The following is a 16444-nucleotide window of genomic DNA, read 5'->3' as shown; positions in this document are numbered from 1 at the left end:
AGCAGGTAGAGTGTTGCGCATGTGCATTTTTTCAAAAAGTGGAGAGGGCGGTTCTCTTCTAAAATTCGGGAAAATCCTCCACTATACCTTTAAATGCTTGGCCAGCAATGCTCTAAAATAAAAAAGTAAACAGTTGTTTATAAACTTTTTGTATTTTTAACTCCAGTGGACCACTGTTTAAGCATCTCAGTCCACAAATGTCTTGGGTATTTATATGCTATTTTAAAATAAAATTATCTGTTTGGTACCAAACGTGTTGTCATTACTGAAAGCAAATAGAAGCAGGGAATTACATATATTCATCTTATTTTTAAAGGGATACTACACTTTTTTGGGAAATAGGCTCATTTTACAACTCCCCCAGAGTTAAACAGTTGAGTTTTACCGTTTTCGAATCCATTCAGCCGATCTCCGGGTCTGGCGGTACCACTTTTAGCATAGCTTAGCATAGATCATTGAATCGGACAAGACCATTAGCATCTCTCTCAAAAAAATGAACAAAGAGTTTCGATATTTTTCCTATTTAAAACTTGACTCTTCTGTAGTTACATCGTGTACTAAGACCGACGGAAAATGAAAATATCAAGAATAAGCACGTAATAATCAAGAAACTTTGCTGCAGTACCATGGGTGAAGCAGGCGTAATGATATGATGCAGCACATGCCGCCTGATAATAGGCTACTGAGCTGGGGACTATTTTCAGGCGCTGCGTCATATCATTACGCCTGCTGGACTCATGGTACGGCAGCAAAGTTTCTTGATTATTACGCAGGAATGAGAGTATAGTCCCTAGCCATATCAGCCTAGAAAATCACAACTTTTCATTTTCCGTCGGTCTTAGTACACGATGTAACTACAGAAGAGTCAAGTTTTAAATAGGAAAAATATCGAAACTCTGTTCATTTTTTTGAGAGAGATGCTAATGGTCTTGTCCGGTTCAATTCATTATGCTAAGCTATGCTAAAAGTGGTACCCCCCCAGACCCGGAGATCGGCTGAATGGATTCGAAAACGGTAAAACTCAACTGTTTAACTCTGGGGGAGTTGTAAAATGTGGAGTGTCCCTTTAAGTGTACGAATTGATGCAGCCATTTGTAACTTTCTTCTAGTTGGTTATCTATAGCAGCTGATGAATCTCTCGCACATTCACTGAAAATAGCGTACACCGAAATTTTTATTTGAATAATGAAATGATTTTGAAACTGCTCCATCACAAACATAGTCAGATGATTCTCAGTAAGCAACGCCCTGGATGGATTTGAGTATAACGATTTAAACCGGTAAATTGTAATTATTTTTGACTGATTCAAAAGACCTGGCCTATAAAAGTTATGATTCAGGGAATAACACCTCATCAGTCATGCTGTATGTTTGTTTTTGCACTGCAACAGGCATGTCTATTTGTCTTTATTCTTTAGAAATGCGAACATACCAGTACTGTACAGGAAACCAACTCCCAGCAGCCTACCAAACAAAACAGGTCATTACAGGCTATTATAGCAGCTTTATTTAAGAAATATTACACATTCTTAAAGTACATCAAATCTTCTCGACGAAGCTCTCCAGTCTTGCCATTGTGCTAGCGCAAATTAATGTGAGGAGAATTAAAACCTGACTTTGTTCTAAAATAAAAGCATGAAGGGATCTGAAAGAAAAGAAAATGACAGTACAGTTACTAATGAATTAAAACAAAAAGGTAACTTTGTAGGGATTCAGATAGTTTGGTATACGCAGCGTTCTACAACTCTTTGCTGAGGTGCCTCTCTCAGACCTTGACCTTTAAACCTCAAGCACCAAATCTTTCAATAACCTTTAATAACTTTCATATCAAGTGACATGAAAAGCCTGAGTAAAAAAGGAAGAATGAGGAAAGGCAGTTTTGGGAACAACTGCGAATGTAATGAGCTGAGGCACTATGGTAGTGAATTCTTGAGACAGTTTCGGGTGGCTGGCCATCTTCTGAATGTACCTACATCAAATCAAATAAAAAGTAGACAAAATACATTTAGAATATATTAGATTTCTTTTATGACATTTGAATCGCACCTCTATCCGTCTTTTTTCTTCTTTTGCGGGGAAGTGCGCATGAGAACACTTGATCGTAGCGAAGAGAGGCAGAAAAGTGCAAAAATACTTTCCTCATCTCATTCTCATCTTGAATGAAAAGATCTAAATGAGCGTTTGTAGCTGCTGCTCTCTGATTGGCTGTGCTGCATGTCAATCAAAAACAGTTGCTGAGGTGAGATCAAGTCAAATGTTATTCCTTCCACTCATTAAACTGAATCAAACACTTTTTTTTTCTTTTTTTTTCCTGGAACAAAACACAAGAGGGCTCCTAAATATAAACTGAATTTCAGTTAAACCTGTAGTAAACCAAAAAAACACATAGGCTTGTGTGCATTGACAGGAAGCTGAGGGCGGTGGTGTAGCTCAGGCCTTCATGAGCGCGCTGACCACAGCCCTGGCGTTGAGGCTGCGCAGATCGCTGTACGTCTGCCCGGTGCCCACAAACACGATGGGCTGACCCGTGATGTAGGTCATGGAGATGGCAGCGCCCACCTACGGGAAACATGCGAAGTTCTTAACCAAGGTTCATTTCACAAGAGCTTAAAACTTAAGGATTCCAACAGTCATACCTTGTCATCGATGGTGTCGAACTTGGTCAGAACAATGCCATCGATGAGCCTGGGTTTGTCAGTCTTGGAATGATCAGCCAGGGCTTGATTAAATTTCACCTACAAAAATGCAGTAAACATCCATGCATTACAGACTGAATATTAATATTGACAGATCTGAAATGTGTGTTATGAATGTCAGGACTGGTTTCTGACATCGACTTCCCACATTTAAGTGGATCCAATAGAAACAGAACATAGTATGTATCAGGATGGCCTAAAAATGGGTGGGGCTTAGCCACCCAGATGCTGTTTGTAATTGGTTGAATTATCCTGCTTTTACTTTTCCTCGTGTGTGTTAAATTTAATTCATTATTAAAGGCTATCAAAATCATTATACATAATGTTGCCATGTGGAATCTCTCAAGGTTTATTTGATAAAAAATACTATAAAAAAAACTGCAATATTGCAAAACATTTTTTTTTTTACAATTTAACAATTATAATAGAATACATTTTTTTTCACTTAAAATAAATTAAAATTAACATTTCCCATTTTTAGTTAAACTAGCTGTACTAAAATAGATCAAACTAAACCCAAAAAAAAAAAACAATACAGACCTATTTCATAATAGGTTTCAGGTTTCTTTGATGAATAGAAAGTTCAAAAGAACAACATTTATTTAAAATAGAAATCTTTAGTAACAGATGAAAAGTGACAGTAAAGACTTATTATATTTAATGCGTCCTTGCTGAATAAAAGTATACATGTTTATAAAAAAGAAAAAACCTTTTCAACGTAATAAAAGCATAATTAAAGTCATGATTGAAATACTCCTCCAGTGAGCTGTTAACCCTTGCAGACCACTCTTTCAGAACCATCAAGCGCCCCCTAGTGCAAGACCACTTTTTGTCTCCCAGTTATTAACCAGAAACATACAATTTGAATATAGTGCAGGTGTGACGTCACTTTGTAGGCCAACCGGCACGCTGGTTCCCTCGAGAAAACCCCAATAGGATTTTCCCACAGGCTTTAGATTATCACTAAAAATCAAGCTCTGTGATCAACAAAAGTTTATGATACTTGCACGTTTTGTCGATCAAGATAATTATCACAGATGAACACAACTTTTATGAATTTTGAAGCCTAAATGCAGTTGCCAGAATTAAAAAGCTAAAGGTAGGCTATAAACGAACTACACCACAGTCGCTCGACTTCAACGTCACCGTCGCTAAGCTTCCGACAACTCTTTCAGTTATCTAAAAACATTTTCCCAGAACGTGAGTTAGAAAAGTTTGTAAGAGCACAATTATAAGCATAACGAGGCTGTAAAAGCGGACTGAGTTTACCTGTTCAGCGCGATGACGTTTAATCTCCTCGACAGCCTCTGTACTCCCATTTAGCAACCCCATTTTTCAAGACACTTAACAGCTTCTAAAAAAATCACGAGTGGGGTAACATGGATGTATTTTGTCATAGACTTAAACATGAAAGTGTCTTGAGCTTGTGTTCACCACAGACCTTATTTCAGCCATTTAACCAAAAACCCATTCATAAAACCCATTGACTTCAGGACGAGGAAACCAGAAGTGCTAAAATGCTAACTCGCTTCCGCGTTTTGGCCTACAAAGTGACGTCATCCCTGCACCTCTCTATACAACACTATAAAGCAATGCCAATTACACCTACCAGCTGATCCACAGCCTCATTGCCCACCAGTGCTTCTCCCACAAACAAGACCAGGTCCGGGGTGTTGACCGCGATCAGCTTCGCCAGAGCCGTCATCAGAGGGGCGTTATCCTGCATACGGCCAGCTGTGTCGATCAACACCACTTCAAAACCCTGGTTACGAGCTGGAGAAAGAGAGATGCGTTAACCGATGAGTCCTTGGGAAAGTTTCGTTTCTTTCATTAAAATCACGTGGATTTTACCAAAGGCAATGGCTTCCATGGCGATCCCGGCCGCGTCCTTGCCGTAACCCTTCTCGAAGAGCTGTACGGCGGGGCGTCCCGCGTGTTTCTCCGGCGGGTGCAGAGCGTTCAGACGCCGCTGGTGAGTCCTCAGCTGCTCCACCGCACCCGCGCGGAACGTGTCACACGCGGCGATGAGCACCGAGAAGCCGTTCTCAATCAGCCAATAAGAGATCTGTACAAGAAGAAAAAAAGGCACATGACCTTAATATGCTGATTTACTGCTCAAGAAACATTTATTATTATTATTAGCAATATTGAAAACAGTTTTTGCTGCTTAATGTTTTTGCGGAAATTGTGATGCACTATTCAATTTTTTAAATAAAATAAATAAATACTTTTACTCAGCAAGGATGCATTAAATTGATCAAGTGGCAGTGAAGACAAAAGACTTTTTAAAATAAATCCTGTTCATCGAACATTCTATTTATCAAAGAATCCTGAAAAAAGAAAAATCTGGTTTCTACAAAAATATTAAAAATATATTTTCACGGTAACACATTACAACAAGGTTTGTTAGATAACATTAATGTATTAACTTTTCATATGGAAGGGGGAATCTCCTCAAAGCCACCACACACCAGCTTTGATCACAGGAATAAATTACATTTTAAAATGTATTCAAAACAGAAATAGTTTTTTTTCCAATTGTAATTACATTTCACAATATTTCAATTTTTTGCTGTTTTTTTTTTAATCAAATAAATGCAGCCTTGGTGAGCAGGAGAGACTTTAAGAAATCGTAGTGTATTTGTTTCTCGGGCATGTAAACCGCACACACAAATATCAAGCACTTTTCAACAGAAGCTTTCCAGGTATTCCAGACCTTAAACTTCTACAGGCGTGTTTTTTTTGTTGTTTTTTTTACTTCACCTTGGCGAGGTTGGTGGACTTGCCGACGCCGTTGACCCCGCAGAAGGTGATGACGAAGGGTTTGCGCTGAGATCGAGCGTCCAGCACGTCCCTCAGGATGTCCACACGCCGCTTGGGCTGCAGGATCTGCACCAGGGAGTCCTGTAGAGCCTGCTTTACTGTAGAGGCCACAGCTGGAGAGGAGAACACAGGAACATTTACAAGAGCAGAGACATGCACTCGATGCGCTGGCGTGAGAACGTGCACATGTCTGTGGGAAGGCTCTTGTTTGCATGGGCTGTTCAGCAGGTGTGTGTGTGTGTGCTGTACTCACTGGTGAAAGTGCCCATGACTTTGCCTTCCAGTTTCTTGGCCACAGACTCACAGAGCTGGGAGGAGATTTCAGCTGCTACATTCTTGGCTAGAAGAACGAGAGACAAAACTCAAATTGCAGCTAGCTTGATCCAGTTATAAATGTAGGCTGGGTTATACTTCAGTTTAAGGTGTCCTTGTTACAGATTCAGTAATTATACACATGTACTTGCTTAAGAGTTAGGGTTTGGTTTAGGGTTAGTTGCATGTAATTATGCATAATTATACTGTTATTATACATTAGGGGTGTAACGATACACAAAACTGACGGTTCGGTACGCCCCGCGGTTTTGACATCTCGGTTCGGTTCGGTTCGGTGGGGGGTTTAGAAAGCTAAAATTGCTTCTTTTTTTTTACAGTGGTTTAATGAACAAATTCTGTGTTTGTCTTTAAATTAATTCAATTACAATTAAACTTCTTTTTTTTTTAACTTTAAAAAAAAAGATCTGCTAATGCTGTAAACTATATAGGGAGCACACATTACTATAACCTTAAAGGTTAACAACAGAGCCTAGACTTTAAGCCTAATTTCAGATACTATTTATTTTTAGATATAATAATAATCAACACTCAACACATTGTATGAAAACATGTAAACTGCACATAAGGCAGTTTTCTCATTAACTTATGTTTTCTACTCTAATTTGGTATTGAAATATAAATATTTACACAGTTGCTGTCATTTTCATGACAGATATTTAAAACATAGGCTACATTAAATAATCAAGATATCAATCATTAACATGTTAAGTAAAATATATTATATAGGCTAATATAGTGCATTTATGTAGTGCAAGAGTTAATTTAGGAACCAACAAGCTGTGGACACTGAATGACTTGCCTGAGGTAAATAAATATGTGACAAACTAAGACGTTTTATTGGCGTCTTTCCGCTGCTGAAACACTGATCGATTGATTACACAAGTTATGATGACTTTCAGTAAGTATACTGTATCTTTTAACATACCTTCAGGTGTCCATTCATGTTTATTCTGTAACTGAGGAAGAGAATCGCGTTTACGCGCTGCCGCTTTAAATGAGGAGCGAGTACAGTGATCTGTCACGCCACATCAAAGAGCGCCAAAACGGCATTTATTGTTTGAATTTCGTGATCAAATAGACAGAATTTGAAAGATTACACCTTGCTTATTATCGAAAGTAACAAAAAGTAACGGAGCTTGCTATTATAGGGCGTTAATGGTGGTTAGGCTATAACGCTGTATTCGTTGTGTATTCGGGGCGTCCTCGGTACGCCATGAGAGTATCGCGATACGTATTGAATATCGTTACACCCCTAGAAGCAATTTTGTTTAACCGCTAGAGCGCCAAATGTTACATAGTGCACCTTTAAATTATTTTAACTACATTTTATTACGCTTTTTTTCTACCTGTTACTGTACTGTTCGATGTATAATTTTTTTTATAAAATGTTATTTATTTAAATCAAACATTTAAATCAAATGTTATTTATTTTACTCACATTTTTATTTACATTAAACAAATTTTTATTATGCTTTTTTTATTTTTTTTTATTTACTTGTATCAATATCTATTTATATTTATTTAATTTAAATCACCATTTAATCAGATTTTTCTACCTATAGTACTGTACTGTTAGAGCTATTTATTGTATATTTGTTTTTATTAAAATTGTCATTTTTTTCTACTTTTTCAAACTATATTTTAACCTGTACTTGTAGATGTATTATTTATTTATTTATATAAATTATTATTTATTTTAAATCTTTATTATTAATTTAATCTATTTATTTATTTAAACCCATTTTTTTTTTTTACATATCTATATTTAACTCAAATTCTTACTTTAATTTGTATTATACTTTACCTATAGTACAGTTTTTTGGATATATTTGCATATCAATATCTATTTTTTAAAATGTATATCAATTATTATTATATCAAATTTATTTACTTTAATCATATTTTTAATCACAAATTTTTCTGCCCTTTTCAACCTATATTACTTATATATCCTACTTTATTTAATTTAATCCTTTTATTTTTAATTATTCTAGTTATTAACATTTTTACACAGTTTTTCTGTACACTTTCACACAAATTCCCTAGCACACCTTCGTGTAATTAAATATATTAGTATAAATTGAACTATAAATATGTACAGTCAAAATGTCTCATTAATTGCAATGACCTTTCCAGGCCTGGAAAACACCAATCTAAAAAAATCCTCAATATTTCCAGTTTGTCCATGATTGTAGGAACCCTGTAACAATTTCATTAAAAACAAATTGTAAATAAACAGAGCAATTCCAAGAGGGTCCTCACACCATCGGTGCTCGGGCCCTAACAAGTGTACTGAATGAGGTGCTATGGAGCAAGAGCGATGTCATACCAATAAGGTGGTCCTTCATCTTGTCCAGAACTGGCTCCATGTCCTCCTGAGTCAGATTCTTAGATCCCACCAGGCCTTTCAGCATCCCAAACATTCCCCCAAAACCACCCTTTTTAGCTCTGCAGAGAAACAAGCAGATTCAAGACTCATTCAGCAGCAAGTTCAAATTCAATGTTGAAAGAACAGAATCGAGATTTTAAAATGTTACCCTTTCTTGTTAGTGTCTGGCACCACAACTCTCTCCTCCTCCACTTCTTCATCCTCATCATCCTCATCGGAGGACTCATAATCGACACCTCTCAGATCACCTTTCATTGAATCCACCTGGATCAGCTGAGAGGAACACAGACAATTTAATCTGCAATTCATTTAAAAGTGTTAAACAACCCTATAAATGAAACTTCTGGCAGCCTATAAAGGGATAGCTCAGACGGAGCGGAACGTGGAAAATGAACGTCTTCCTAGCATTGTTCGGGAAGCAGACACACTCTGTCAGTTTAAATGGCTAAAAATAGGGCTGGGTATCGTTTAAAAAATTTCGATACCAATACCGATACCGATACCTTGATTTCGATACCGGTTCCTGATCGATACTTTTTTCGATACCAATTTTATGAAATCCATTTTAACAAGATTACATAACACATTACCTCAGAAAAACTTTGGTTTTATTTTTTCAGTTTGACTCATGCTCCTTAGTCAGTGCACAAAGGAACAAAAAAAGCACAAAGGAACAAAATATTCCTTATACATATACATAAGGTACAAAATATTTTTTTTTTATAAAGAGCTCATGCTCACCAAAGCTGAATTTATTTCATCAAAAATACAGTAAAACTTGTAATATTGTGGAATAGTATTACAATTTAAAATCTTATTTGAATATATTTCAAAATGTAATTTATTCCTGTGTTGTCAAAGCTGAAATATGAAAACAGTTTTTGGAAGGTCATTTTTGATCACTTTAATGCATGCTTACTGAAAAAAAATTCTGACCAACACGTTTTTGAACGGCAGTGTACATTCAGTAGGTCATTATTGCAATATAAACACAGTCAGAGTGATCAACAAGGTATCTCTTCATTTACCAGTCGAAGACGCAGCAACTTTCTGCTCTTATGTTTACTCCGTGCACTGTCAAGGGCTTCATCATATCTGTCGCGGTACCGTCTTTGCAGCCATTATTTTACCACAAATACTGCATCGCGCGCTGTTGGCATCGAGCCTGGAGAAATGTAGCCACACTTTTGATCGACTTTTCCACATCTTTAGGGTATTGTGAGTGTGTGTGCTTGCGTGTCATTGAGTATGTGCGCGAGTTTGTGTGTGTGTGCTCGCGTCCATAGGCTCGCGTCTCATGAGAATGTGCGTGGACAGTTTGTGTGCGCGCGCGCGTCTCATAAGAGTATGTGCGGAGAGTTCCGCGCGTCTCGTGTGTGTAGAGTTTGCGTGTATGTGCGTGAGCGAATTTAGGCGTGTCGTTGTGCATTTCATATGTATTTGTTTGAGCACTGACGTTGACGAGTTAACCCCTTAGGTATCGAAATCTGGTACCGAAAAACAAGTCATTTTTCGATACTCGATAGTATCGAGGCAATTCGGTCGGTACCTAAAAAGTATCGAACTCGGTACCCAGCCCTAGCTAAAAACACATCTCTTTAACCTGCCATACACATTATACATTTCTATAATTCAGAAATTTCAGGCTGCATAAATTAGGTCAACCGGAACCGGGAACACTTCCCAAAACACGTGATGTACTCGTTGCATCATAAGAAGAATGGCGTCTACGCTAATATTAGTCTCTCCGTTTATCCCGAGGTTTACTGTAGTCAGCCGGATCCGGGCCGTATCCAGATCAGATGAAGGACCTGCGCCTGGACACGACCACAACACAGCCCTGACGTGTCAACTAGACTCTCCCCTGCGATGGCCTCATCGACACGGCATAAGTTTTCACAACAAACGTTTTATCCTCTGCACAGATGAAAACGTTATCAAAATGATTCCCATTCACACAGATCAACGGAAATGACTAAAAACGCTGTATTATGCATGCCAGACAAGTAATTGGCAATGTCACTTTGTAAAGAAAGACTACACGCACATATGCATTCAAACGCGCATGCCTATAGACTAAACACGTAATGCATGCCGTCACTGTTTTCAGATTCACGTTTCTGAAGTTTACGTGGAGATGAAACCCGTTTTCAAAAACTTGCACTTTGAAACCTACTTCATAGTTTGTGCTCTCAGGCCACCAAAACGCCGTTGTTGTGTAAATGAACAGCCAGAAGGCATTAAAAGTTGTTCTGTTTTCAGTTGAAAGCGGTATCATGTAAGCGGCCCCAAGTTAATTTTTACAACGGAAATGAATCAATCCAAGACCTACTTAAGATAGACAATGGCTTTCTTCAGATGCTGTACAGCCAAAACAATCTGTGTTGTAAAAAGCGCTGTATAAATGAAGGTAACTTAAATCTGGACTGCTCACCGGTTCAGCTGAGGCCTCATGGTCTTGTGTCTGCGCGTCGTTGTAGTTGTTGCCATTGCTTCCGCTGTAGTCCAGCTCTCCAGCGTTCCTCCCACCCATATCCCACACCCGGTTTGCCTTCCCCTTTGGCTTCTGGGGTTTAGGGGACTTACTGTGAAATACAACAGCAATAAAAACTTTAAACATCATGAGAGTTTATTAAGGAAGCTTGTTTCCACCATGAAATAAAACAATTTAAAGATAATTGCGACTTTTTCATCTTACAATTCTGACTTTTTTCCCCTCAGAATTGTGACAAAGTCGCAATTGCAAGTCATAAAGTCCAATTCTGAAGAGTCCAAAGCCCATTTCTGGACTGTCTTTTTTTTCCCTCAAACTTGCGACTTTTTATCTCACAGTTCTGCAGAAATGCGAGATGTAAACTCGCAATTGTGAGAAAAAAGTCAGAATTGTGAGATGATTTTGTATTCTGTGGCGGAAACAAGCTTCCATAGTTTATTATAACCTTCTGTTGTCAAAGTAATCAGATGGAATAATGTAGTCTAGAACTCAACTTGAGGGTTAAAGTGGAAGTCATTTAGTGATCAAAAGTGGCTTCACCTGCAATGCATTTTCACACAGTTCATAATGTCTCCTACCTGGTGGTCTTTTCTGGTTTTCCGCCACCCAACTGCTTGCTGATGAACTTGGCACGGTTCCTCTCAATAATCTCCTCTGCGGTCAGACCATCGCTTCCATTCTCCACAGTCTTCTTAGAGACCGTCTGTGAAGCAGCTTTAGTCTGATCTCCTCCTGAGACGCCTGAGAATAGATGAACAACAATGAAACGGTCACACTAACAAACGTATAAGCATTGAAAGCGCCACTTACTCCCCACTGCCTCGTCCTTCACATTTCTCACCTTCCTTTTTGGCATTTTTACTTTTCTTGCCTCCTTGCTCCTTGCTTTTGTCTCCATCCTTTGTCTCAATCATAGACTTCACAGTTTTCTGGGATTTCTGGGACTCCTTAAAATTCTTCATAGGGGCGGGGCCCTTGGCTTTGCTGCGGTCCTCCGCCTCCCTGCAAAAATTGTAATTGTAATATTTTAATTAAACAAGTAGTACGGTAGTCTCTTCTGGTTACCAAGGCTACATTTATCTGATCAAAAATACATTAAAAAACAGTAACATTGTGACAATTTAAAATAACTAAAGTAAGCATTTTTCATTCTAATATGATGATTTGGTGCATCAAGAAGTTATGCTGCTTCATATTTTTGTGGAAGCCATGATCCATTTTTTTAAAAGATTGTTTGATGAAAGTTCAAAAGAACATTTATTTGAAATACAAATCTTAATCAATTGAATGCATCTTTGCGGAATAAAAACATTAGCACATATATTTTGGATAGGTGCAGCTCTTTAAGTGACCTATGCAGCCTAACAAACCGGCTACTGTTTAACTGAACAACTTTTGCAACTTTAATAAGGATTAATCTATATTTCATTTATACAGTGAAGACTATGCAGTGCTATTTTACGTTTGATTATTCATTTTCTCTACCTGAAAATTAGAAAAACATGAAAAGCAGTGTTTATTTAATTTGCATGTTTGTTCTACTGTATTTGTGCTATTGCTTGTAATTTGATTATATGTTCCTATTGTATTACTGCCAGTTTCTTCATGTCTTTAACAATTTTTGAAATTGATACGAGTTAGGCTGACACAACCTTATTTATTAAGGTTATGGGTCAATAACAACAAAGACGATAACTAGGCCTATTTTGTTTAGGCTATTTATTATTTTTTTGTGGTGGGGCCAGTGGAAATCTTGGCAGGGCAAGTAAAAATTCTAAGCGTTGAGCCCTGTATACCTGAAAAAAATATTTTGATCCAAAGGTTTACTCTTAAAGGGATAGTTCACCCAAAAATGAAAATTCTGTCAGTAATTACTCACCCTCATGTTGTTCCAACCCCGTAAGACCTTCGTTCATCTTCGGAACACAAATTAAGATATTTGTGATGCGTGGTGACGTGCAACACAGACGCGCTGCGCAAAAACACTACGTGAAAAGACTCGAGGCCCAGAGAGAAGGAAATGAATAGTGGAATAAAGTCGTTATTTTTGTTTGTTTTTGCGCACAAAAAGTATTCTAGTCGCTTTATAAACTTAAGATTGAGCCACTGGAGTCACTCGGACTATATTAACGATGTCTTTAATACATTTTCTGGGCCAGCAAGTTATAGTGTCTTAGGCCCCGTCCACACTACTGCGTTTTCGTTTAAAAACGGAGACCTTTTGCTACGTTTGCACCTCCCGTCCACACTAAAACGGCAAAAACGGAGACCCAAAACGGAGAAGTTTAGAAACGCTTCCGACCCGTTTTTCGTTTTGAATCTCCGGAGGGTGTTTTAGTGTGGACGGGTCAAAACGGAGGACTTTAGAAACTATGACGTAGTAGAGGCTCACGCTCGGATCTATGATTGGGTGTCATCAGTCATGGCGTAGGCTATATCTTTTCTAGCAGCTGTTGTGCAAGTAAATTCTGCATTTTACAATGCTAACTGCCTAACGTACATGCGCCGGAGGCAAGCTATTATTCGAGCGATCTGTGACAATTCCCGGTAAAATAGTGACAATGTGACAATTCCCGTGTGCAACTGACAATTCCCGATAAAATAGTTTACGTTTGACAATTCCCGGTATCGACCGTGTACCTTGAGCGTCGGTTTTGGGTTAACCCGGGAAGAACCAGCGCATGGTGGGATAATTTTATCAATGAAGTTGTGTTTACACCGGCTCGCGCATGCCCAGTGTTGGTGAATGGTCACGTGATCCGCGTTTTCAGTCGTTTTAATGTGGACGGAGATCAATTCTAATGCGCAGCTAAAACGCTGGTGTGGACGGAGATCGTATTCGTTTTAATTCTCCGTTTCTAAACGAAAATGCAGTAGTGTGGATGGGGCCTTAGAAGCCTATGGAGGAGTGAGCCAGAACTCAGATTTAATCAAAAATATCTTAATTTGTGTTCCGAAGATGAACGAAGGTCTTACGGGGTTGGAACAACATGAGGGTGAGTAATTACTGACAGAATTTTCATTTTAGGGTGAACTAACCCTTTAAGTGTGTGAAATTAGTTTTGCAGACAAAAATACATTAAAAAAAAAAAAAAAAAAAACATCTGACAGCCATTCATATTTATCAACCCATGAAAAAGGTCTTTTCTCACCGTAGAAGATTGTGGAAGTCCTCTCCAAACTCAAAATTATTGAGCAGAAACTTTAGGGCACCTCTCTGCTCCAGCTCATTCTTGTATCGATCTCTGAAGTGAAGCTGGACATCATCTATGAACTTATCCACGTATGTGAGCGTCAGGATCTTTTGAAAACCCACCTGGGACACCAGAAGCACACGATCAGGCATATGGACGGTTGAGCCATGGGACACTGACTGAACTTTATTTGCACTGAAAAGGGAAAATGAAACTCACCACAAACACAAGCTCAAACTCATTGTCCAGCTTGTATTTAAGATTGAGGGCATTGTGGTTGAAAGAGTTATTCCCAGTCCTCTCCTGCAAACAGAAAGCAAAAAAACACATTCAATTTCTAATGTCTTTTTCGAATATTGCATTTCATGCAATGTGTAATAAGGGTCTCTGTGAATGTAAACGGTCTAGAAAATTGACTAGAATCGTGATCAAGAATCGACTCTGAACCGTCTAAACGAGTCGTCAGGAATACGTGTCTCACTTCCGTGCCCTGCATACGTAACGTGGTACGGTTACAGTTGCAACATCTCATAATGTACATTAAACTGAGTAGCGTATCAATAAGAAACGTCCTGCTCAAGTCATCCTTGCGATGGCGGTTCGGGTTGGTTAACTAGTTCTTCCGATGTTTCATTATCGGACTCGCGATCGGCTGGATATATTAAAATCTATGCAATTGTTTTTACAGTGTTTACAATCGCTGAGCTTTATGAAGCCTCCAGAGCTGAAATTCAGTTATGGTAATAGGCATAGATTGGTAGACCAATCACAACAAACTGGGCCATCTGACCAATCAGAGCAGAGTAAGCTCTCAGAAAGGAGGGGTTTAGAGAGACTGAATCTTCGGAGGAGTCGTTTGAGAATCATTGAAAAATGTATATATAAAATGAAAGTGTTTTTTCACCTTTGATGCAAGTAAACCGGTTGTAGGAGACCTCCAAAACAAAATTAGGAACCTTTCATAGGACAATAGGGGCACTTTAACATACAACTTGTTATAATAACTCTGATAATCTTTAATCAAGTTAACTGTTGGATGGAGCGGAGAAGAATGGACAGACCAAAATAATCGTTTAAAGGGATGGAGAGTGATACAGACACTTGGTTTGTTTTCATGCTAGGTTAATTTTAAATTGGATAATAGTTAATTAAATATGTGTAACATTCACGGAAAGAGGCTTTTAATGTTATATTTAGATTTTTTATTCTACTTTGAGTTAGCAGCTACTGTTGCATAATCATAAACTTTGACAAAAACAATTTTATAATAATGATAAAATATTTATTAGAGTAAATAAATAAAAGCCCTCTCTGTCTGGGTTTTTATATCACAACAAAGAATACAACCTTTTCAACGAAATTAGATGGTTACAATACATTCAATTCTAAAATTAACCAAAGTGTATTATATTATCTTATAGGTTTTACACCACATAAGAGTCCTACAAGTAACTTCATTTCTTTAAAGAATTCATATCATAATTTTTCTTGAAAATAAAAAGTTACTACTTACAATTATGAATGTATGCAAGGTGTAATAGTACTAAAAAAATATATAAACTAAACATGAAAGGTGTCTATATTCATCCCTCTGTTTGTCTAAGCTGGCACGTGCTGTGTTACGCAACGCATTTGACTGTCCAACACGTACAATCCAAAACTGAGAGTCAGAAACCACCTAATGCTTCATCTGTAGGTCAATATTAGTGCTATTTTACATCATCCAGCATAGTTCCCATAGTAACCTGCCTCCATTACACCCTCACAGCCTAACTAGCCCATGTGTTAGCTGGGCTAAGCTGGCGATGTCTCCCCTGCCTATATAACGTTAGTGAACTCCACAATAATCCACAGCAGGCCGAGCAGGGACTTTACCTGGAGGATGACGGAGCGGATGAGAGCGTTGACAGGCCCGGTAAAGGACTCCGAGACTCCGGCCCCCTGGAAACACCACAACACGATTCCCCCTTTACTGAAGATGGCGAAGAAGTCCAGCATCTTTGCCAAACACGAAACAACCTAATTCTAGGTTAGGACAGAACAAACAGCGTTCAACAAAAACGAAATAGGTGTAAAAAAATAAATAAGTACTCCAAAGTTGCCCTGCGCTTGAGTTACTGTGCGCACGCAGTGCTGCCCGCCGTGAGAATCTACACTCAACTCACGATCAGACACGTCAGTGTCATAATGCGGAAATGATGTAACTTCCGCCACATATGACCAGGGCTTGAAGTATTTGCCTTTTTTTTTGCGATTTTCTTTTATATATGAGGATGTACTATTTGTTTTTTTAAATTATGATAAAAGTTTGGAAAACGAGGCATCCATTATTAATCTTGTACAGTACTCAGTAATCAGTAACATTGTTTTGTTTTCTCTTGAGGTGCTTGAATTATAAAATAGTAATATAATATAATACAATATAGATATAATATAGTTACATAACTATATAGTTATCATGTAGTATTTTTATATGTATGTAATTGTTGTTTATGCATTTATTAAAAACTCAGGG

General features: G+C 38.1%; 1 protein-coding gene across 1 annotated transcript; it reads right to left on the bottom strand.

The window, feature by feature from the left end:
• Positions 1-1489: 1489 nt before the first annotated feature.
• srpra (SRP receptor subunit alpha) lies at positions 1490-16120 on the bottom strand. The gene is made up of 14 exons (XM_084409019.1): positions 15805-16120; positions 14149-14232; positions 13888-14051; positions 11577-11737; positions 11314-11476; positions 10676-10826; positions 8390-8514; positions 8182-8300; positions 5773-5859; positions 5460-5632; positions 4548-4761; positions 4306-4469; positions 2637-2735; positions 1490-2559 (listed from the first exon to the last, which is right to left on the bottom strand). The coding sequence occupies exons 1-14, from the start codon at positions 15925-15927 to the stop codon at positions 2431-2433; spliced, it is 1956 nt and encodes a 651-aa protein (XP_084265145.1). The 5' UTR covers positions 15928-16120; the 3' UTR covers positions 1490-2430.
• Positions 16121-16444: the final 324 nt, after the last annotated feature.

Source organism: Rutilus rutilus (genome assembly GCF_951802725.1).
Source record: "Rutilus rutilus genome assembly, chromosome: 5".
Classification (NCBI taxonomy): Eukaryota; Metazoa; Chordata; class Actinopteri; order Cypriniformes; family Leuciscidae; genus Rutilus; species Rutilus rutilus.
This window is presented reverse-complemented; position numbering and strand designations above follow the sequence as displayed.